This window comes from Meleagris gallopavo, chromosome 8, assembly GCF_905368555.1.
Source record: "Meleagris gallopavo chromosome 8, MGAL_WU_HG_1.1, whole genome shotgun sequence".
In the NCBI taxonomy this organism is placed as follows: Eukaryota; Metazoa; Chordata; class Aves; order Galliformes; family Phasianidae; genus Meleagris; species Meleagris gallopavo.
Genome location: NC_139411.1, coordinates 1,383,476 through 1,407,367, shown reverse-complemented (window position 1 = coordinate 1,407,367; position 23,892 = coordinate 1,383,476). Strand labels below are relative to the sequence as shown.

At 43.1% G+C, this 23,892-nt stretch overlaps 1 protein-coding gene across 2 annotated transcripts in view; it reads left to right on the top strand.

Annotated features, from left to right (window-relative positions):
- Positions 1 to 6,049: 6,049 nt before the first annotated feature.
- Positions 6,050 to 23,892, top strand: part of TSPAN14 (tetraspanin 14) — a 39,249-nt gene continuing 21,406 nt past the window's right edge. Inside the window, exons 1-2 of one of the 2 annotated variants that reach the window (XM_010714112.4) lie at positions 6,050 to 6,404; positions 21,419 to 21,516. In XM_010714112.4, the coding sequence (XP_010712414.1) occupies positions 21,436 to 21,516 (81 nt within the window). In that variant the 5' untranslated portion in view covers positions 6,050 to 6,404; positions 21,419 to 21,435. The remainder of the gene's footprint in view (positions 6,405 to 21,418; positions 21,517 to 23,892) is intronic. The other variant, XM_003207782.5, reaches the window with a different exon arrangement.

The window sequence follows — 23,892 nt, the reverse complement described above, 5'->3', positions numbered from 1 at the left end:
TAGATAACTTTGGGAGGGGGGAAAAGAATGTGGGCTGGAACGTAATGAGATAGCAAAAGAATTAAACAATTAATGTTTTGTCCCGGCAGGATACCATTCTTACCTGTCATTCTACTCTTCTGACCTTAAAACTTTGCTGCATCGTTGATACTGAGGGCAGGGATTCTTTGTAGCTCTGAAACTTTGATAATAAGCCTGTTATTGTTATTTTTGGTATTATTTTGTTATATTGTTATTTTGCCTAGCCATGTGTATGGTCATGCATGGTGATGACTGTGTGAAAACTAAAAGCCTAAACTTCACAAGCACTGAGGACTGGTATTGGTTTGTGTTAAATCAGTTGTGCAAGTTCTGCAATTGCATCATTATGGGTAAAATCCTGACTTAAAATGTCTAAACAGATCTAATTTTAACTAATGCACTCTTCATAGTTTGTTGTTCACTGTTGCCTAAAACAGCACTAGCATTGAGGGTTTGGGGACAAAATTTATATTTATCTTCTTCCATATTTGTTTCACAAAATCTAGTTAGATGTTTATGTGCATGTTCTCAGGTGCACTGATTGTCTTGGTTAGTTTAGGTGTTTCAATAAAATAAATCCTGGTGTTGTATAAAGGTGTTGAGGTTAAAAGCAAAAAGTGTTAGTATGGGGTTCTTAGTTTTTAGATTTTCAGAGCCTGATGCTTGTGATGGTGTCAAGAAGTTGGGACACTAAATGACAGAGCGGAGATGGGCTCCAAAGGAGTTCAAAGCAGCCAGAGAACTGCCACGAGTTTGCCCCAAGAAGTAAAGAATTGTCTGAAGGCTTTTTGTCCTGTTTTTGTATTGTTGAAAGAGAGTACCCATAACGTAAGTGCTCGCCTGACAGTTGTCTTCAACAGGCGTGTTGTTATTTGGAGTGCAGGTGGTAGGAAACACAAAAGAGATGATGGAAGAAATGGCTGAGAGCTGCTGTTTCTTACCTTGGAAGATGCTACTAATAAGAAAGAACTTACAACAGGAGCAGACTTCTGCATCACAACTCTTAGTAAGTTTTGAGTTGTGCTTTCTTTGCAGTGGGAATGGAAGGCTTTGTCTTTTGCAGAGGACAGATACTGCAAAAAGACAGGCAAGAAAATACTGAGCTCAGAGGGATCTGGATTTCAGGCCTTGTTCCAATGGCTGTTTACACATTTTACGTAAACACGAAATGTGAAATACGTAAATAGTCCTTGGAGTATGGACTGGAAGACAGATAAATTCCAAGAAACGTAATGTCAAGTACTTTAGAACTCGCTAAGCCATGTACTTGAAGTTTTGTTGGATGTGCAGTTGAATTCCACCCTCTCTGGCAGAGTTTGCCCATGGTTCTTTGAGTCAAAGTCCCGAAGGTCCTCTTTTATGAGATAGATGCCAGTGTGTTGCAGCCCTGCTGTTATTCCAACAAAAAGGCTATTGTTTTATGGTCCTGGAAGTAAAGTCAGGAAACCACTAGGTCTAGCATTTAGAACATCTAGCCAAAGGATAACGGCTGTTAAGTACGTACATCACTAATGCTATAACATGATGAAGCATACACTTAACCATAGAAATGTTTTTAGAAAGACACAGGAAGTCCCTTTGAGGATGAAGATAGTTATTAAAATACTGTCAGAGACTGCAAGTTCTCTGTGCTCCGTCAGCAAAGGCATGCGTACAGTAACCATGTGAGACCTCTAAATATGGAAATGTGCCTTTTGTCACCATTAACAGCAACAGTTTGTGTAAACAGCTGAAGGAACAGTGTACTTCTGGATTTGAAAGGTATATACATTTACTCACGTGTCAAAATTCTTTAATCACATCTTTCACAGGTCAGCGTACATTTGGAGATACAAAAAGTACAAATGATGTTTGAAAATGTTGAGAATTAGTTCTTAAACTTTTTTTTTAATAGGCCAGCCTCAGGATTATTTGGAGTTGCCTCATTCTTTCTGAACTCCACGTTAAGAGAATACAAATGTAGAGGAGGGAAGATATGTGGTGCCTTGGAGCAGTTAGTAAGGCTATGAAAAGAGCAGTTTCAAGGAAAACAAAGGGGCAGAAAACAGCAAGGGAGGAGGCATTCGATCGCAGGTGAACTCCCAGTGACAGGTACTGTTCAAGGTCTGAATGCCTGGTTTAAGAAAACGTTTTCTTCTGTAAGTGTTCATTAAAAGTATTTTTAATAGTTGTTGATTTTGTTGTGTCAACAGCTACTTCTGCTGGCCCAGTTCCTTACTCATATTTAATGTTTTGATGTTTTCTTCATTTAACACAAGTATACAGTAAGTCTTTTCTCAGTGCACCAAATACGACATCACAGTTGAACACTCGGTTGCTTACTGGAAATTCTAATGCTGGGAACACTAATAATTGAAATCTTTCTTATTCTGGGTTTGAACAATAAAACTCCCCTGTAGCATTTTCTTTTCAATTACCTTTCCCTTGTTTCTTTGAAAGCCTGCCATTCATTTTTTCGTTTGGTAAAGAAATAAGGTTAGGAAAAAAAACCTTTTTAAAAAGGAATATTCTGTGAAGCCAGGGGGGGTAGGTGTCATACAGGAAAGTGCTTTTTACTTTAAAAGATGCCTTTGTAAAACTTTAAAATATATCAATGGTTTTTCTTGTCTGTGGTGTCCTTTTAAATCCACGAGAACGATGATTTGCCTCACAGGGTGCTTTCTGTTTGTTTCCTGTTCTGCATTTTGGTTTCCCTGTGTGTTATCCATTCCCACGGCTGTCAGGCTGCCTGTAATTGGTGCCATTTGCAAATATGCACAACCAGAATGGAACGTTAAGAATCGCTGCCATTTTTTCTGATGTGTTTCCTGAGATGCACTGTGACAGAAATAAAAGAATGAGAAAGCTCTTTTTATTCCCTAGCCGCTGGATGTCACTGCTTCCCTAGCCAAAGTGAAGGTCAGCAGAAAACCCGATTTTTTTTTCTGCAGTAAAAGATTTGCATAAAAAAGACGCTAAAAACAGAGCACTGTAGGTCTCGATTAGTCTAGAAGAAAGCCGTGAGAAAAGACATTTATTTTGCAATATTTTTCCTTGTGCGGACCTTTAAGCTTTTTAAAATGGTAAAGGAAAGCTATACTATATTGAACGATAGAGTCTGCGGAATATAAATGTTTCCAAATGAGTGCGGAGGGGATGAATTATTAACAGACTCGCTGTAATGTTTCATGTTTTAGTGATATTAATTCTAGACACCGCCGGTGTGCAAAGACCATCTCAGTGGTGCAGGAGTGCTGCAATACCCGCTGCTACCAGCAGAGGGAGCTGAGGAAACGGAGAACACGCTGTGGCGAAACGACGAATGAAGTTAAATCACCAGTTTGGTCTGACCCACTCTAATTATATGTGATAGCTAAAAAATACCACCCAAATTTATTTATTTATTTATTTATTTATTTATTTTCCTAACTGATCTCAGAAACCTTCTGAAGGTTTTCACCAAAATATTTTAACTAATCTTTCAGGTCCAGCTGCTGATTTCCCAGCACCTTAAGCCTCTCAATAGATTCTGATCCCCACGCTCCTGTCTCTTAACCACATAATTATCAAAATCATGTGTTAGTTCCAAATTTAAGTCCCGCTCCCGGAAGCTTTCCTATAAAAATAGAAATTTATTCCACTGAAAATTTAAGCAGCTGGTAATGATAAAGCTGATGGCATACAGTGGAATTGGTGAATAGCTCTGGCCTTACCATTTTCCACCAGCTACTCATAATGCATTAATCATTAATTTTGGGATATGCTCTGGAGGGCTAGGGAAAACTGCACTAGCAAATCATGCGTGGTCATGCCTGCACAAGTTAAGTGAAAGATCAGGCTTTTCTATTTTTATTCCTGTAGTGCTATTACACCCTCTTACTGCTGAAGTCTTTTAGAAGGCTATCAGTTTTCTCTTGCACTTAGTTAGCCATGTCTGCGAAGGATGAGATGTTTACCCTAATTTTCTTGGCAACACAGTGAAGCACAAAGAGCAGACTTAATGTCAAAAGCTAATAAATTGCACATAGAGAGATTGTTTGAACTGTCTCCACGCTGACAGTCAATATGATTAATTTGACTACACTGCAAGCACTGACCATTTTGCAAAGTTAGTTTTAAATTGCAAGCGATCCTTGTTCTACTGATAGGAATCCCCTTCTTCAGTTCACAGCACTTAGTTCCTAAAGCTGCTCCCTCTGCTGAACCTTAACAGTTACTATTGCACATTCTGTCCTATTGTGTTCCAGGTGATAAACATAATAATGAACCCCGCCTTGGCTGTGGACTTTACCAGAGACGTGGCTCAGTGCTCAGCAAAAGGTGACTGGAGTAGCTTCTGAGATTAGGAAGGGATCTCTTCTAGCTGTGATAATCTATTGACCTCTCCTATCTCCCCCTCCTCGCTTAGATCCTCCCTAAGATTAAAGTGATCCTTCTTCAAGGATCTTCTTTCAGCTTTACTAGTCAATTCAATTTTATTTTGCTTCCTAAGAGTCCTAAGCCACTATCATGCAATGATCTATAGGTGCATCTCCAGATGGGAGCTCTGAAGCGTGATCTACCTGAGGGCTGAGAGAGCTGAGCCTACCAAGGCTCTCCAAGTGCTCAGCCTTTCCTGCCTTTGGCTTAAGCAAGCAGTCACAGCATTGGCACCTAAGGCATTCACAAGTGCGATCTGTTGCATTTGCCAGAATTCAGGCTTTGAAGTCAGGAACAAAACATTCACATTTCTTTGAATAACTGCATGCAGGGGGTGAGAAGAAATCCTGTTGTGACCAGAGGACTGTGATGCACTCACTTGTGTGCCTACCCTCTCACGCTTCAGACAGATCTGTGTGATAGAAGCTCTGTGTCTATCCTTAATAACTCCAGCACGGTACCAGTTCTTGACCTTGACCTAGAAGCATCACATGACAGAAGCATCAAACTTAAACAGTGTATTTGTACAAATTTTCCTTTCATCCTTTAGCTGAATTGCTGCCATCTCTATCTGGAGTGCTTGCTCCTGATTTGGAGGAATAAGGCAGTTCCAAACTCTAGGCCCAGAAGCACGCAAAGAAGTGCAGAGAATACAAGGGCTATAGTAATGCCTCTGGAGTTGAGTAGTAATGCCTCTGGAGTTGAGCCATCCTCCTTTCCCTGGCCTTTCTGCACATCAGTTTCTCCAGTTTGTGAGGCGCTGAGGAAGAGAGCAAAGGTGACGCAAGACCTTTCCTTGTGCCAAGAGTGATCTTAAAGCATGGAGAACAGCAGAAGTGTGTGGAAGTCAGGAACTAAACTTGAAACTGGGGTACAAAGAGCTGCTGCAGAGGAAAGCTTTTGTTTCCCATCCCCGTCCTCAGCTTTCCGGCTGTTATTCAGCACATGCCCTCCCTCACATCCAGCTGACTTCCTGAAGCCCTTTTACAAAGCAGGCCTTAGTGTTTTTCATCTGTGCAGGAGCGATACGGAGGCCAAAAGTGCCTTTCTCTCATAATTTGGGAGGACAGGATGGAAAGTGCAGACGGGGCAGGAAAAGCTGAGATAAGCAGCTGTGGTGCCCACAGAGGGCTGCAGTGGAGGACAGGCACACGGAGCCAGGTGGTGACTGCCTCAGCTGCGAGCTCCCACTTGCTCACAAATTAAGTTGAAAATCATGAGGCAGCCACTTAATACTCGTATAGGCCTTCTGAGGTCTCACCTAGGGCCCTGGGATACATGGAGGCTCGAAGTGCAATTTAGATTTTTATTTATTTATTTTTTCCTTCATCTTGGGGTTTTCTAGGAAATGCTCAGGTTATGCCTTTGAGATTACCTTGGAATTGCTTTATGTTCGTTCTCATTATGGAAGTCTGAGGGATGTTGGAGGAAGCGAGGTTGCTCAGCTCATGTACCTGCCCTGTTAGCTGCCACGAGTGACCTGAACCGTCCCTCTGTAGGGTGTGAAATCTCAGCCAGAAAATCCGTCTAAAGCAATAACAACGGCAGTCAAGCTGAGCACGGGCTTCCGCCAGCTGACCCGCACAGCAGACTGAGAGGCTGCCGTTCCCCACGCTGGGGTGGGGCTGCCAGAACTCACCGCCCCACCCGGCCCCGGGGGCACTCCGGCAGCACAGGGACAGCTGGAATCAAGGATCTCAGGGTGGGAGGAGAGCGTTGCTGCTGCGCGTCTCCTTTGTGTGCAGCGGCTGCGTGCCCGGGCGCGAGGCGTGGCCTGGCGGTGCATTTCCGCGGTGCTCGGCACCCGGCAGCTCGTGTGCGGAGTTGGAGCTTGGTGGGGCGCGGGTGGTTGTTGGCGTTGGGTTTGGAGGTGGTTTGGTTGTGCTCATGGACTAGCCGAGACGGTGAAAGGACTCCGGAGCGTGCTGAACGTCGCCTCGTTCTCCTTGTAACTTAGCGAAACTTGGCGAGCAGCTGCCGCCTGGGTGAGTCCGAGCCCCGACCGGGGCAGCGCCGCGTCCCGTGGTTGCCGCCCTCTCTCGGTTTTCCTTTAGAATTCCGGCATTTTGTGCCTTGGGAGCGCGAGTGCGCGGCTCCGGGAGCGGGCAGCCATTTCCCCGGGCGTGCGCAGGGCGGGGGGTTCAGGAGCGCCCGAAGTGCGGAGCGCTGCTTTTGTCCTTCCCGTGTCGCCGGGTTCCCTCGGGGCGCCGCACGGGGCTGTCGGTGCGGGCGGGGTGCCGGGAGCCGGGCAGGGCTTCGCAGGTGGGCGCGGGTCGGCGCGGGGCCGAGCTGCCTCAAGGTCACTGCTGCCGTGTTCTGACCGTCCCAGTGCGAGAGGACCGGCGAAGAGCATTTACCTGCCTTTTTAGGGAGAACTGTCTGGGTGCTGTGCAGAAAGCAAGACCTACGCTGTTCTATCTGCTTCACTTCCTTGCTGACCTTTCTTCTCTGCGTGTGCATCGAGCTATGCTTTCAGAGTGTCTGCATGTAGCTAAGAGTGTAGCCAAGTGCACCTCACGTGCTCATTTTATTCATAGCTCCACTTGGAACCTTTCTGAATCATAATTTGAACAGTATAAGTACGTATGTTATTTCTGTTGGGTTTTCCTTCCTTAGCAGGTGGCGGGGAGGGTACTTTAAAGTATTTGGATAGTGATAGGACATGGGGAACGGGTCTTAAACTGAGCCAGGGGAAGTTTAGGTTAGATATTAGGCGGAAGTTTTTCCCCCAGAGGGTGATGAGGCACTGGAACAGGTTGCCCAAGGAGGCTGTGGATGCCCCATCCCTGCAGGCATTCAAGGCCAGGCTGGATGTGGCTCTGGGCAGCCTGGGCTGCTGGTCGGCGACCTGCACACAGCAGGGGGTTGGAACCGGATGAGCGTTGTGGTCCTTTACAACCCAGGCCGTTCTATGATTTGGTAGTATCTGATTTTTCCAGTGTTGTTTTTTGTTTTGGTTTGGCTTTTGGTTTCCTCCTTTCCCCAAAGGTCATAACACTTGTGACCCCTTGGACAACTCACAAGCCCTTGGAAGATGAAAAGATATGCCCTGTGTCTTGCTGATAAGTGCTCAGTGGGCTGATGTTTTTCTTTCCTCCGTCAGTGAGCACGTGACTTCCTGAGCAACTTTATGCTAACACGTACGTGTGAGACTGTAGATAATTGAGGTAGGGATGGTTATTTGAGATAGCAGCGCTTATCTGCTCCGCAGAGGCTTTGTGTGGAAGGGTGGTCAGGTAGGAATTCTGGGATATGGATTGGTATGAAATAGAAATGAGCTATGGGGGAAAGCTATTTTGCAGCTTTTGTGCATTTCTTAAACAAATTCTGTCACCTGTGGTTTTTGGAATGGGACTCTTTATCCACCAGCCATTGACACAGGAAGAGAGTGCTTGGGGGTAAGGAGCTGAACACATGAATATGAACATGGTGAAATTGCCTATCTGTAGAAAACTTCTGTGATAAAAATTACACTACAGCTAAAACAGTGGATTTCAGAAGTGACATCACAAAAGTTTGGAAATGCATCTGCTAAAAAACAGTGTGCATGTTCATTACATGGCTGGTTTTTTTTTTTTTTTGCTTTTGCTCATTTTAGTCAATGGTTTCACTCTTGGGTTGGCAAGGCCTCGCTAAAGGATAGGATCTAAAAATAAATCAAAGTCACTGAAAGTTGATATTCTTTGTCTAGTCTGTGTTCTGTATCATCTTTACTCAGTGTAAACTGATGCAGCTGCAATTGTTATCTCCACTCCCCTCGTCAAGTAAGGAGACTAAATCAGAAGAAGCCTCAATTCTTATCTTTGGGCATTAGTACAAGTTTTACTTGGCATTTAGTGCGGTGTGAAATATCTTATGCTGCTTTCCTGTTTAAACCTCTTTCCTTTCCTCCCTGACCCCGTAGAATAAAATCATATCAAAAAAAATCTTTTGTGAGTGCTGTGTTAGGAGCAGTGTAACTGCCAGATATGTTCTTGCTGAACTGAACTACATTATGCTTTGAGCTACCTTTTGCCAGATTTGGGTATGATGCGTATGATGATCATGAATTCAGCCAGGTGAGGGCACTTGCTTGGTGTTGTAGTTTTAACTCCTTACTCTTAGGTTATAGGAGAAAAATTATTGACACGGCGTGCTATGATTTTTTTCATGTCTAAATGCAAACATGTAGGTAATCTTTGAAGTTAGCTTGCAACTAACTTCTTCCAGTGAGTAACCGAGGAATGTGCTTTTTGATCCCGTTCAGCATCTCATGTCTTGAGGCTGACCTTGATTTTTCTCTGAAGGTTAGATTCGGTTTATTAAGTTGTGCTGCGTGACTGCAAGTCAGCTGCTACCAGTAAATGGTTGTAGTGCTGATAGACTTGTGAGGAGAGTAATAGTGTCAACTGGACAAGTTTCTCATTGTGTTTTAGGCGTGGTTTGAGCAGTGCTGAACATGAATAAATGGAGTTCTTGTTCTAATCTCACTATTAGATTAGAAATTCCATTCGAGTGTGTATGGGGGAAGTGGAGTTCACAGAGCTATTGTCAAAGCTGCTTTTACAGATCCTCACTTAAAGTGATTTCTCAGCTTTTGTGCGCACACACACAAATCCACTGGAATGGTGTACAGCAAAATGCAGGCTTCAGGAACAACAAAAGAGATACATATGCCTAGCTTACACGTGATCCAAGAATCTTTTTAGTTGCAGGCTTTCTGTGCCATGCTGCCTCGCGCTGTGGCTTCCTGGGTCAAAACTTCCCAGTTCTGGTAAAAGGGGCCTCTGTACTTCAGCATTCGTGGCATATTTTAAAAGCTACTAACAGACTGTAATTCTCAAAATCCATGAATATACCATGACTGTTGTGTCCCTTGCCTGAAATAAGGAAATAAACACACAAACAAGGATCTTCTTTAGTTTGGGGTAGGTATTGCAGAAAGTTGCTGTGGGAACAGCAGCTAAAGGAATCCAAAGCAGGCGTCTTCCTTGCTGGTGTTAGAAGCCCTAAAGCCTAGAACTCTTCTAGAGATGTGTTGTTGTTAGCTTGCTTGAGGGAACTGATGCAGCCTTCCAACCTGTAGTTCTGGAACAGCGTCTTTCTCCTTGGCCTTTTGACTTGTGCTCAGCCAAAAGCTTCCAGTAAGGAAAAAGTGAAGAACCATGTCAGATACGTTCAGGCTGAAGCTGATCAAGTTTTGTGATGTATGGATTTTAGTTTAATAATTGGAGTCTCATTGGAGTATGGCCAGTGAGCTGAAAAATTGCTGTTAGTTCTGCTGGTTTAAATGTGACACAGCAAAAGATTTAACTTGTAGAAAGTAGTGATCCTCAAAAGTTGTCGGGATAAGGGATGCTGCTGTTTGCAGCTGGAACCACTGGTTTGGCACTGGAATGGCCAGGCTCCCGCTGGCCTTGCTTACTAGTCTGACCCAGCTGTAGGAAATGAAGCTCGTCTTTGGGGAACAGAGCTGTTGTTCTGCCCAACTTTTCACACATCGGTTCTCGTACGATGTGGAGAGCTTAGAGTGATGGAAAATAAAACAGGCTGAGGATGTGGGGAAATGTATCTGAACTTGGGCTGCTTTGCCATAGGATAGTTAGTTTTCCTATGTGGTTCAAATGATGCCTCAGCACCTGATGGTAAGGAGGCACCAGCACTTGCTTTTCCTTTAGTGTTTCCTGTCTCTTGTCCTTTTGGGGAGCAAGAGAACAGTAATTTCTCTTTCCTTGTAGTGAGCCTCATATGTGATGGGTGGATTTCCGCTCTTTCCCAGAGTGTCTGCTTACATATTTTTCTTCCTGAGAACTGTTTCTGCGTCATTGTCTTTACTGAAGTCCATACAAAAGCGAAAAGAAAGCTTTAGGGCAGTCTTTGTTGTTAATCTGAACGTGAAAAAGAAGGGTGTATGTAATACGTGTAGGTGTTGCTGAGCATTATCCTGGTTTTGGCAGCTGTATGCCTTCAGTCGGGCACTTCTGACAAGCTGAGCAAGTGGTCTTCCCTCTGAAGACCTGTACTGAAGCTCAAGGGAGCTGGGTCTCTTCCTTTGGCCCTAATATGTTCAGGCATTTTCTGAGCATGCTGGTGAGCTTTTGGCTCGCTTTTGTGGCTTATTTTTTTTCTTCTTTTTTTGGCTTAATTGTTTCAGACAGCTTAGTAGCGTACCAAGCCTACTGTGTTTCTGTGGCTCCAAGTCACTTTCCAGTCATCTTTTCACTGTTTGAAAGGCTTATGTTCTGTAGCTCAAAGACTAAATGTTTGATATCTCTTTCTCTCTGTGAAGATACAGCTGCAGGAAGCATGGTGGGATATGGTGTTCAGAGGCAACTGAATGCTCTGAGTATCAGTATTTCTGAAAGTCTTTTGTTCTGCTTAGCAAGAGCTGTCTTGCTTTGGGTTATAAAACTGATGCTGCTGCATGAATTTTGACATCTGGGAACCTCTGGAATGGAGGATAAATGGAGTGCCTGAAGTAACTTGCTTCTGAAGGAAGACATCAGAAATGCAAGCAACCAAAATGCAACATGAGAGCAAGATTCTGATTGTTGGGATATGGAGCTGATTCTCTTGATACTCTTTTCCTCTCAATCATTTGTTATTAAATGGTATTAATGTTATATGAAAAGGGAATGCAGCTATTGAAAACTGTATTTAATAAAGGATTCTTTCCTGCCTGTTAAGTTAACCTATTAAGTTCATGGCCAGCCTGGGAGGTTCACTTATCAAGTTAGGTGACTTGACACAAATGGATAGGGAGTTAGTGAGGTGACTTTGCAAAATGTACAGCACATTGAGATGGTGTAGGGTATTTTGACAGCGTGGTCATAGCAGTGATTAATTCTGCAGACCAGGAGGGGGTTCAGCTGTAAGACTTGTTCATCTGGGACGAATGGGCAGGGAAGGTGTCTTTGAGCTCTGGTTTGTTTGCTTTTTTTCCCCCCTCTGGGCTGTGCTTCTTGTGTAACCAATGATACTGTCAGCATGTTAAGATGGCAGTTTCCTGTGTTACAGTTTTTTTTCTTTCCCCAGAGGTATTTATTTTCTCTTCCGATCAAAGGTGCAGATGAGACTGTTTCTGTCTAACCTCAGTGCCTGTGGATTCTACTGGTGCCTTTGCTGCTGCAGAGCCCCACGTCTTTGTGTGCAGCGTTGCTGCCTAGCCTGCACTGCTGTGATTTGCTGCACCGTGTTGTTGTTGGTGTGCCCTGCATGAGGTGGACAGCTTGTTTTTTCTCCTTTACCCTGGGGAGGATGTGAGCCTTCCAGTGAAACAATGGAGGATTTCTCATGATCCTGTCTGAGTGCTGGCTATTGGGGGAAGGACTGCAGTGTTTCGAGCCCTGCCTGAGCAGCCTAGAGCAACTTTGTTTCTTTCTCCACGCTTTGTGGTAGTGTGGGCAGGGTGCTGTGCAAACGTACCTGCTGCATCTCTTGTAGCCTCCTCTGTTTTCTACCTCTTTGGGCCCAGACATGTTGTCTCCTGAAGAGTTGGTAGCGGGTGGGCGTGGGAGATGTTTGGTGAATGCTCTTCTGTCACTTCTCAAATGTTTTCCAGTGTTCTATGTTGGAGGTTTACGTGCTACTCCTTTTTCTGAAAGTCAAACAAGTGCCTTTTTTTTTCTTTTTTTTTTTTTTTTTCCAGGAAGTCAGTTGGTAGGAAACATGGTTGTCATACCGCAGCTGAGCTGTCTATGCAGCCACCAAGAACTGTTTTCTCCTGTGGCCTCTGAGCCCGCAGTTGGCCTGGCCAGCAAGTAAAGTGAGGTGCTCCTGGGCGTGGGGCAGGGCAGCAACAGAGGGCAGGCTTTGCTTAAGGTCTCCAAACCCAATAAAGGTTTTAAAACGTTTTTTAACCACCCCCATGAGTTGGATTTTGTGGGGTGTAAGGGGATATGTTTTAGGAATGAGCGTTCCTCCTGGGCTTTCAAACACAAGTCCTGTTACTTAAGAGAGGTGAGGGGGTGGGAAGGGCAGAATTGAATCTCTTATGGATTCAACTCCATGTCATGTCTGTGATGTGGACGCAGCGTTACTAAAGCAGAACAAATGGTAAGCATAATTAGTATTGCAGATAAGCGCCTTGCTTCTCAACGTGCTCAACATGCTTGTTGCTCCTAATGGGATACTTTGATCTTGTTTAAATTGGTAGAGACGTTCAGCGTAAAGCCTAAACAATGTCATGCAGGTACGGACAGACTGCATGTTGTACCCAAATGCAAGGGACACTTAAGCAAAAAAAAAACAAAAACAAAAACAACCAACAACAAACAACTGAACAAATTATATGTATTATTGTTTCAGCATGTATTACTATAATCAACCTCCTATTTTTCTCTGTGGGGGGAAAAAAAGAAAATGGAGGGTGGCCTTGTGTGATAGAGTGATGGCTTTGGTGGACGGGGGAAGGCCAATGAATGCCATCTGCCTGGACCTCTGCAAAGCCTTTGACGTGGTCCCTCACCACATCCCTCCGTCTAAATTGGAGAGGCATGGATTTGAAGGATGGACTGTTTGGTGGATTAGGAATTGGCTGGCTGGGCACAGCCAAAGGGTTGTGATTGGTGGCTCTCTGTCTGGGTGGAGGCCGGTCACAAGTGGTGTCCCTCGGGGGTCAGACTTGAGACCAGTGCTCTTCAACATCTTCATCAGTGACACAGATGATGGCATCGAGTGCACCTTCAGCAAGTTTGCAGGTGACACCAAGCTGAGCGGTGCAGTCGATACATTGGAAGGAAGGGAAGCCATCCAGAAGGACCCGGACAGGCTGGAGAAGTGGGCCCATATGAACCTAATGAGGTTCAACAAGGCCAAGTGCAGGGTGTTGCACTTGTGTTGGGGCAATCCCAGGTGTTTATACAAACTAGGGGAAGATCTCCTTGAGAAAAGCTCTGCAGAGAAGGATTTGAAGGTCCTGGTGGACGAGAAGCTGGACATGAGGCAGCAGTGTGCGCTTGCAGCCCGGAAGGCCAGCTGTGTTCTGGGCTGCATTAAAAAAGGGGTGGCCAGCAGGGAGAGGGAGGTGCTTGTCCCCCTCTATTCAGCTCTTGTGAGAGCAATTGCATAATTAATTATGCATAATTAATTAATTTGGGACTAGGAGTTTTGTCCTGCTGCTGTTAATGTTATAGTGACTGGGTGTGTGTCTGCTGTCAGGAAAGGCAGTAGAAAGCAACTGAGAAGTTCTGGTCAGCTGCTTGTTCTAACAGGCTTTGTTCCCTGAAGTGAATCAACTCCTGGTGAGGATAACTGACACATTTCTGTTGGATGATATCTGAATCTTCTGTGAAGGAAAAAAGGCAAATATAGCTTGTGGTTTGCGTCTATACTAAATATGTTACTACATGTAGGTAACCTTCTAATTAGGTGAAACTGTAATAGCTTTAATAAAGAATTCCCATAGTCACGAAACATTAATCGCTTGGAAATGTTTGTATTTAGGAGCCATTCATTGAACTGCAGTAAGCATATAGTGTTGACTTTATTTTTCCTAGTGTAGTCAGTCTGATTTTTAATTTGCAGGAATGCATTATTCTGTAGTGCTTTAGAAGGTAAGGTAAGGGATTTATATCTTGTGTTATTACTGTGAGCTGTTCTCAAATGCTTATACAGAGCCTAACAGTTTCCCTTTTCTGCTGCTTTTCACTTGTTCCTGCCTATGTTCTGGAGTTTTGACTCCGTTGACTCATTACATTTCTTTCTCTTTCTGCAATCAGCAACTTGGAGCAGATGATTTCTAAACTAAGTCAGAGGTATTTTTTTAGTTGGTGTCCTTTCTCAAATTGCTGCTATATGTCAGAGCAGGTTTCCCTGTTCACTTAGTACTTTAGCGAACCTGATGTCAGCAAAGTAAGGGTGGCATAAACCAGGTAAAATTCAGTGCATGTTGAGTTGTTTGGAAAGCGTGGCAGATGTAATGTGTCCTGATTTAAAAACGAAGAACAAAAATCCAGAAAACCAGCCCCATTGCTAATTTCAAATGTTGTGCTTTGACAATAGTTGAAAGTACTGGCGCTACAGATAAGGCTCAACTTGCCATTTTCACTAGAGATACTGATAATAAATAGAATGTTGCTGAAGAAATCGCTGCTTGGTGCTGATGTAGGGCAGAGCTAAATCTCTTGATTTATGAGAAGTAGTGAAAATGACATACAAGTGATTTTCTTTAACCCTTGTCAACATATTTGGTGTAGCTACTGAAGTAGCCAGCAAACTAGCTCAAGTTATGGAAAATAACTTCATATGCTGTCATGTGTTGACTAAACACAGTCCTGTGAACAGTAAAATATATGCTGCGTTGCTTTCCTTTCTGATAAAGGAATTTGAGAACAAGATTCAAGATTTTCAGATAGCTCAGCCATTTTCTTGGGTATATTCACAACTCCATTTTCAGTTGACTTTATTACCTGCGCATTTTCTAATGGAACGTATGGAGTTGTAATAAGACGTTAAACTGAAAGAAAAAATTGGTCATGTTTCTTTATTAGTCTTTTATAAGATCTGTCTTCCTGTGATCAAGGTCAGCGTCTGCTGCTGTGGAATACAGGAGGGAAGTACTATTTACAAAGGTAGAGTAGAAGGTGACAGTAACCTCCCTTAATCTGCTTCCACTCATCTTTTGATGCAGGGATGCTTCCTAGCTGCAGGTGCGTGCTGCTGGCTCACGTTATGTTTTCACCTACCAGAATCTCAAGTCTTTGCAGGGCTGCTCTCAATGTCTTCTCCCGTCTGTACACGTACCTGGGATTGCCTTGACCCATGTGCAATGCCTTGCACTTGGCTTTGTTGAACCTAAGAAGATTCTTGTAGACCCACTTCTCGAGTCTGTCCAGGGCCCTTTGGGAGGTGTCTCTTTCTTCTATGATGCACCACTCAGCTTATTGCCATCTGCAAACTTGCTGAGAGTACACTCAATCATATTGTCTGTGTAACTTTGATAAAGGTGTTAAAGAGCACAGGCCTCAAGGTGGAACCCCTGGAGGATGCAATTTGTGACCACCCTCAGTTTGGAGGTAAGACTGTGGTGCATGACCACGTGGAAGGCTTTGCATGAGTCCTGGTAGATGACATGACTTGCCTTTACTTTGTCTGCTGAAACTTTTACTCCATCATGGAATGCCACCAGTTTGATCAGGCAGATTGTGCCTGCTCTAAGGGTTGTCTTGTAGAGTCTTTGTTGGAGCAAATTATGCTATTAACATTCTTCAAACAAGGAGGACTTCGAATCTTCAGCATGGTACAGAAATATGAGCCCTAAAGGATCGTGTGTTTAAAAAAAAAAAAAAAAAAAAAAAAAATCTCTGGCTTTAGTCATGTTTTCCGTGAATTTCAGAGGGTTGTTACCAGCCATTATTTCTCTAGCAAAATAGGGATAACATGTTCACACTGTCAGTCTTGCATCTGGAATCTTTCGGATTTAAACAATGCAAGCAACCATTTTGTGGAATAATCTTCACATTTCTCTGAACAATGAGCTGAAGTTATTCTGCTCCTCTGGATTGCAGTTGAAGTAAAAGCACTGTACCCTTATTTGTTTAAGAGAAACTTCTGTTTCTTTAGGAACCTCTGTAAGAGTTCCTGGGATAGAAAATTACAAAAATGAAGATGACGCATCCTTGTAGAGCCTCCTAATAAATCATGGGAAGTGTTAGTGTCTCCAGTTTTGGGAACAGATCAGTTGTTAGTGCTGGAAGTCCCATCAGTTCTTGTCATCCAGATTCAGTCCTTATATGTGAAGAGTTGATGCCCAGTGCCCGAATATTGTACTGAACGTTATGACTGTTGTCAGCTTATCTCTTCAGCGTGGAGAGAGCAGCCTAAATGCTGCTAAGCCCTTTAGTGCCTTCTGAAATGACAACAACTAAGAACCTCTGAGCTGGAGCTAAGAAAATACAGGTCAGGAATATGTCTGTCTGTTTGACACACAAAACAAACAGAGAACCCTGAACACTATTGATTGAGCTCCTCCAAAAGAACGATGCTTTTTTATTTCTAGTGACAGCATTTTAGATCAGTCAGCTGATGTTTTTGGTATGCAGTTGATGTTGATAGCAGAGTGGCAGGTGCAAACAAAGCAGTAGGCCCCAGTGCATCTCTTATTGTAATGCCAAGTTCTCCTCACTCCTCTGTGCTCTGTTCTTGTGTCTTGTCTCTGTTCATTTGCTTCACCATCTTTACATGGACTTAATGCTTTGTATTGATGATTGATGGGGAGGAACAGCCACTGGCTTACTGTTTTTTTTGTTTTTTTTGTCTTAATTCTGCCCCCCCCGTCCCCTTGCATTGTCCTTTTCAGCATGTTAACATTCTGTCTAAATGCTGGTGTAGGCAGACATCACAGTGTTACCACGCTTCCTTGAGCACCCTGGGGAAGCTGGCACAGCTTCTGGCCTCCCAGCCTTGCCCTCCTGCCACCACATGGCTGCATCCACTGCTGCCCTTAGCGTGCCTCTGGCAAGATGAATGGGAAGACTTAATGCTGCTTTCTTAGCGTGTTTCACAATAGATTGCAGGATTGATTTGAGTATATGCTTAATGGTTCAGTGTATGATTGTTCCCATATGCTGATGAATGGCTGTGGATTTTAGGAGGGGACAGGACGAGAGGATTGGACTTAATGCAGTGGTAACGCTGGCATGAACTGTGAAATGTGAGTGTGGCCTCGGTCCTCTCAGTAATGCCAATGCTGCTTGATGTTTGCAGGCTTGGATTCAGAGAAGTGTGTTCCTGTTGTTCCAGTTCTAGATTGACATCTTATCTTTGAGGATTTCCTTGCATATCCAGATACGATTAATAAATCGTGGCTGTTTTTACAACAGTTAACCTGCAGACTGAGTATCACTGCTGTTGCTTTGGGGATGTAAAATTGAAATTGGTAGGTGTGGAAATGCTTTTGAAATGGCAGCAGTCTCTTGAACAACATGTTTTCCTCACGAAGTCTCTAAACAATGTTATAATTTCTACCCAAGCAGCTGTGCTCTGTTTAATTTTCAGAAATGGGTTTTGTTGTGAGTGGGAGATGACTGTCAGCTGAGACGACGTGACTTGCTTAGTAAGAAACACAGTAGAGAAAGTTACTAATCAGTGCTGCCTACATGCTACTATGGGCTTCCAAGTGTTTTGTAGTACTGTTTAACTCTAGTTGTGTAGCCTGTGATGTAAATTACACAAAGTACTGACAAAGCAGACCTTTAGACTGATATCAGATGCTTCCTATGTTAGGAAACAAGGCTGCTGTTAGTATAAACATGAGGAAGGTGGCTGTGCCGCTTTGAGTGGGCTGCCTGCTCTGTTTATTTGTAGGGTTGTGGAAAAAAACAGCCAGATATATCTACACTTCAGATTTAGTACGTCAGAATGTGAATCCTGCTTCGGTAGTGACTGTACTGCTCCACGTGGCACTTGGTGGTCTGTTGAGAGGAGCCAAAAGGATGGCAGTGGGGATAAACAAAGGCAGTAGGTCAAATATGCTCTCTATAGACAGGAATTTCAGAAGGTAGCGTTTGTCTCAGGAGCCCTGTGCTGTTGTAGGACAGCTGCTTGCAATGAAGAACCTGTGCTGGTAGTACTGCCCTCCTGCCATTTGCAATCTTTAAAACACTTTTTCATCCTGCAGCAGTCCTGTGGAAATACTGGCAGGGTCATCCTGCCAGTTGTATGGGGAAGTGAGGAGAAATTTTGAGCTGTTGGTTAAAATGATGACTTACCATGACTTACCATGCTTATCAGTAAGGACACTTCTGGTGCTGTTGTTCCTAATTACTACTTTCTTTGAAGTTGAAATATGAATAATTGCTGAGCTTTTGAACGCCTGGTGTCAGAGAGGGCAGTCCAACAAAAAGGAGGACTTCAGACTCTGTGTTTTGGTTCTTGAAATTGTTGGGTTTCCTTTCTGCCTCAGACTGTATTTTTGAGGTCTGTCTAGCAAATCCCAGCTTTTATGATATGTGTGAGACACTTTGCTAGCTGAATGTCCCCTGCAGCCACCTCTTGTAATTGCAGCAGCAAAAGCAACATATCTTAATTGTACTACGTGCAGCTTAAAGTTGCAGATTCTGTCTCTTGCAAGATACTCATTTTCATAGGGGAGGGAAGACAAACAGCAACGGAGGCCTTGGTGTGCCTGCAACAGATGAACTTGTTTGTACTGGCAGTTGTTGTCTTGCTGTAGTCCAGCCATGGTGCAGCACATTGAGATGCTGACTGCTGTTTCCTAGGTTCTTTTCCCTCCCCAGACTCAGCAGACTTGCTGACTTGGACAACTGCATGAACCTTGGTTGTTGAAATGTAAATTGCCACTTGGAGCTAGAGACTTAGCTATATGCACTTTAAATGAGTTCAAGCTGGGAAAATGAAACGTTTGTTCCTTCTTTAGCTGCAGGTTTAGAAAAATATGTCAGTAAAATCGGTATTCAAACCTATTTACTTCACTTTGTCTTGTAACTGTAAGATTGCTAAATGTGGTCTGTGCAACTGGGTGGGTTGAAAATGTCAGTCAGTAAAGCTGAAGCAGGGCATGAGGAAGCAGAACTGTCTGAGTCTTGGGAGCACATATTGCAAAACTCAGCTTACGTGAATGCTTGGATTACTTCTAAAGAAGTTGTTGCCAGTAACTGCCCATACTGCAGTGAAGTATAACTTCCATTGTTAAAACAGAAAGGTTATGCATACTTGGTGTGACGTGGTGTTTGTGTGAGCATTAAAACTAGCTATAGGATGAACTTCAGAAGGCAAAACTTGTTTTCAGTATTTGGTTAAAAGTAAATGAGATAAAACTTGTGTGCTGTGGAAATACCCGGCTCAGGTGTTAGTGATGAATTTCCAGACTCCAGCATGATAAATCTTGCTGTTTTTCTTTCTATAAGAATGCACAATAGCTCCTCTAATCTTCCTGCTGACTCTGTTGTTTCTCCACAACCAGCGAAATAGCTCTTGGTGTGCAGTCAGTGTCTCTTCAGGAGCTGCTGAAGGGAGAAATGTTTCCGTTTTGACTTAAATTCACTCCATTTCATGTCAGTTTTCTCAGTTTCTCCTAGTAGCTTTCAAGCAAGCTTTCTGGTTAATAGGCTTCATCAAGTAGTCCTTTACGTCATGGTGTCCAAACACGGTGATAACAAAACGCCCTTCCTCTTCTGTATTTGCACCTCTGGTATCTTACTAAGGGTAGCAAAACTGATAGCAGGCTTTTGAAGGTGTGGCTGTTAACTGTCCAGAAGAATTTTTGGAGTCTCTGGGTGTGATAGCATGTGGAACATAGGCATCTGTTTGCTCGCATCTTCCACCATTGATAGGATGAGGGGGCTGACTGATACTGTGAATGCAGCGTTGATTTAGGGAAGAGGTAGGAATTGGGATTCAATGGTATCCGTTTGATCTTACAGAAAGGTGTAAGGTACTGATACAGAAGCTCTGTAGCTTTCTCAAGACAGAACTATTGTCATAAACATAGAATTTAAGTCTGTGAGCATCTCATACCTGAAATGTTGCGCATGCTGGCTTGCTTCTATCTGCTGAGCTCGTTGGATGGCAGAAAGCTAAGTCCTGACCAACCAGCACTGTGGCTCAGTGCAGCACAGCTCTGGTAGCAGTGAACATCATCTATGCTTTTTTTGACCAATGGCATTGGTCATTAAATAGTTATTAAATGTCACCAAGGTCTGATAACTCCTCCTTTTGTACGTGCCATTCATATTAGCTTGGAAGAAACTGAAATTTTAAGTATTTAAATCATACTTGGTGTACCAAGTCACATGGCTTTCCTATATTTTTCCATACTTCACTAAAGTTATGGAGTATTCTATTATGTAAGTGTTTCTTTAGATTTTTTTCTGCACTGTTTCTGCATTTCTGAAAAGTATCTCCATTTGGTTAGGCTGCAAATCAGTTTGCTCATTGGAACTGGTGAGGATGTGTATGTGTCTGCACCTTGGAGGGGCCCAGTCTGCTGAGGGGGAGCTAAGCTGGCACAGGGAGATCTCAAGAAGCAAAACTGAAACCTACTTGAGATCTCTGTCTGAAGTCTCTTGGGCTGAAAATGTCTGTCTGTAATTCTGTCCTTTCTCTTTCAGTGGAGTTTTTATATACCCAATTGCAGATTGCCATCTAAATGAAGTACATTTCTGTTCTCACAGCTATAGCTAACCTGTGAATGCCCAGGTCAACATTGTCCTTGAAGTCTGTTTCTTAAGGGATGTTGGGAAAACTCTCTAATTGCTTCTCTTGCAAGCACTTCCCAAACATCTTATGGGAAGAAAACAGTGCGTGGAGGACTGAAATCTGAAGCTGCTGCTTGCTGTCTGTTGTAGGCAGTACTTGCTATGCAGTCAGTCCTCTGAAACTTGGGTGGGTGGTGCATGCTTTGTCTTGACAGCTTTAGCTTTCACATTAAGAGCTTGCCCTACGTTTTTCTATACACTGCCTGTCTGCTTAGGTGGGTTACTTACAATGCTCTGAAAAACCTAATTGCTCTGAAGAATCTGAGCAACAACCTTATCTCTGCAGTGTACGTTAGGAAGCATGAAAGCAGAACTCTGTGGAGCACATGTTGCTTTTATTCTTAAAAATAAATCCTCTTACAGCATGCTGTTTTGGTAAAGATACATTTAAGTACTGAGAAATCTAATTACGAGTGCCTGTTGCACGTAGCAGTATAGGCACTTGGAACGTCTTGTTTGCTGGGGTGTTGGTGTGTGTTTAGATTTCTGCAGAAGTCCTCGTGGCTGTCCATAGAGTGATAAGGTTGATGAATGTGAAGTTGCTGATGCCGATATTAGGCTGGTTGTTTAGCCAGTTTCCTTTTTGGATGTTTCTTCCTGTTGCCACGTTAGCGTGCTTAAAGAAGATAAGGTTATTAAGCAAGAAATACTTAGAAGGCTCGAGGGAAGCACAAGTTTCTAAGTTTCTAAACAATGTATGGTACAGGTTGCCATAGTTTGTTCTTAACAGAGTGAAAGAACAGGGAATAGTATCTTTTATTCTTAACTATCTTTCACTGTTTACTTTTATTTCTTCTCTGCAGGCGCCGTGTGACAGAAGATGCACTATTATCGGTATTCTAATGCAGAAGTCAGCTGTTGGTACAAATATCTGCTCTTCAGCTACAACATTGTCTTCTGGGTGAGTACAAAATGCAGGAATTGGAATAGTTTGGGAGTGCATTTTATTTCAACTTCTCCACGTTTGTTTGAGAGCGGACTACCATCATTAATTGAAACCAGGAATATGATCTGTAGTGTATGTCCTGTAAGTGCATCCCTTAAACAGGATTAATTACTCTAGAAAAAGATCTGGATAGTAACTCCCCCGTCTTTCTCTTCCTTGCCCCTTCATCCTATCCTACCTTGTGAGTGAAGGTAAATGAGTGAAGCAGAGAACTTATTTTTTCAGTGCAAAAGGGAAAGAGCTGCTTTAAGTTTTTGTTGAAGGAAAATAGTTTCAGCTGTTGCTGATGAAGTCTTTGAATGATGGAGACATTAAACACTGGTTCTGTATGGGGAAATATTACATTTGCCTTTAAGTGCACCAAAGTGGTATGTTAGGTTGCTTCCCTTTTAAATTGTCTTCAAATACATCCTTTCAGATATTCCTTGACCTTATTGTTGGAGCATTGCTGCAGTATGTACTGCATGTTGAGGAATTGCCCCATCCATCCCTGGAGGTGTTCAAGGCCAGGTTGGATGGGGCCTTGGGCAACCTTGTCTAGTATTAAATGTGGAAGTTGATGGCCGTGCCTGTGGCAGGGGGGGTTGGAGCTTCATGATCCTTGAGGTCCCTTCCAACTGGGGCTATTCTGTGATAATTGCAGCAGAAATGTGTCAACAGCTGGTGTTACACTGTAGTTTTGTTAAGAATTACAGTATAGTCAAAGTCTTTAAGGCTTTGCTCCAAGGGCAACAAAATTGCCTATACAGGTCTTGAAATAGTTAGGGACTTGAAAGTAGGCGTATGTTTACTTTGCTTAATTTGAAGAGAGTGCAATGTCAGATGTGGATTTAAATGATTAGGTTGATCAAGATGACTGAAGCACCTGACTACCTCGGGAAAGATGGCTATTCAAAGGTAAATGCATAGCATTGCACTGGAAATAATTAATATGGAGATGAAGGCAAAGGTACTGATCAGTTGAAGCTGATAATTCTTCCTAGGACTTACGGGTCAAACATAAGGAGTTCACATCTGACGTAATGGAAATTGAATTTGTGGAAAGGTGTAGGTAGTGATGATGAAGAGCATATGCATTAACTTGATGGCACAATGCTAGGAACTTGGATTTATGTTGTGATTCAGAGTTGAAATGCACGTATAGTATGGATGGCTTCTTTGAAATACTTCAGGCTTTTTTTTTTTTTTCCAAAGTCGGAAGGGTCAGATGGTAATAATGAAAGAATAGTATGCTGTTGAAACAACTCGTGCAAGTTGAAAGTACAAGTTAATTTTCTTGATCCTGACTGTCAAAGTTCTGTGAAGACTGTGTTCTTTTTGTTTATTGTCACTATTCATTAAACCACCTCATCTTCCTAGACTGTCAAGTTTAAGGTCTAGATAATTATAAACTAAATTTGTATTAACTTCAGCCAAAATAAATTTAAGTCTGAACATAAGCTGCAAGCTGTAGGATCTTGATGGTGTTTGTCAATAATGACTTGGTATTTTGCTTGATTAACTCTACATAAAGTTCTGATAAACTGGATTAGCATTCCTATGTCTTTTGGCTGCTTTTGCAGTGTACAGGATAGAGAATAATCTCGTTGGAAAATGCATGAGTGATGGGCAAAATTAAGTTTAGAGAGAATGATAGAAAAAGGTAGTTCTGAGGGATCTTACGGAAATCATCTGGCTTAATCTTCTGTTCAAAGCAAGATGCTTTGTGTAGGGGACCACTGCTTAAAAAGGAGAGCTGCTTGTGAGCTGCTTTTCTGCTGTCCTCAGCCAGCCTGAAATTGTTAGAGAGCTGAGGAAAACTGAGATAGAAATATCTGGATGTTGTTAAATACTACAGAGTCTTTTGCTGCTGTCACTACCTCCGGCTTACTGGTGTGCTGTTTTAGCCTGATTCTGTAGCTTTAAGCAGCAGGGACTTGTGTATCTAACAGGGCAGAAAGAAGGTGTATGTTTGTGCAGATGTATTTCTCCAGGGCAGGTTAACTGGCCACAGTATTGCTATACAGCCAGAGTTGGTTGAACATCAGTGATATTTTCTCCCTCCCCTAGCATTATGGGTTGCCATTTAAAATGGTTACGATTGCCATGCGTCATAACTCAGGTCCTTGGGTGGCTCTGTACTTGTTTTTTCCTTTTCTCTGTAGTACAACTCCTATGTACTTGTGAGGGGATGTAGTGTGTGTTAAGGAGTCATATTTGGCTGTGTTCTTCATAGCTCTGATTTTCAGGGAAATCATTACTGAGTGGACGCTCCAAAGCAGATAGCATGGGGTGTATGTGAGAAATGAACAGAATTTTTGCTTGTTGTTACTCCTGAAGGTTAGGACTGTG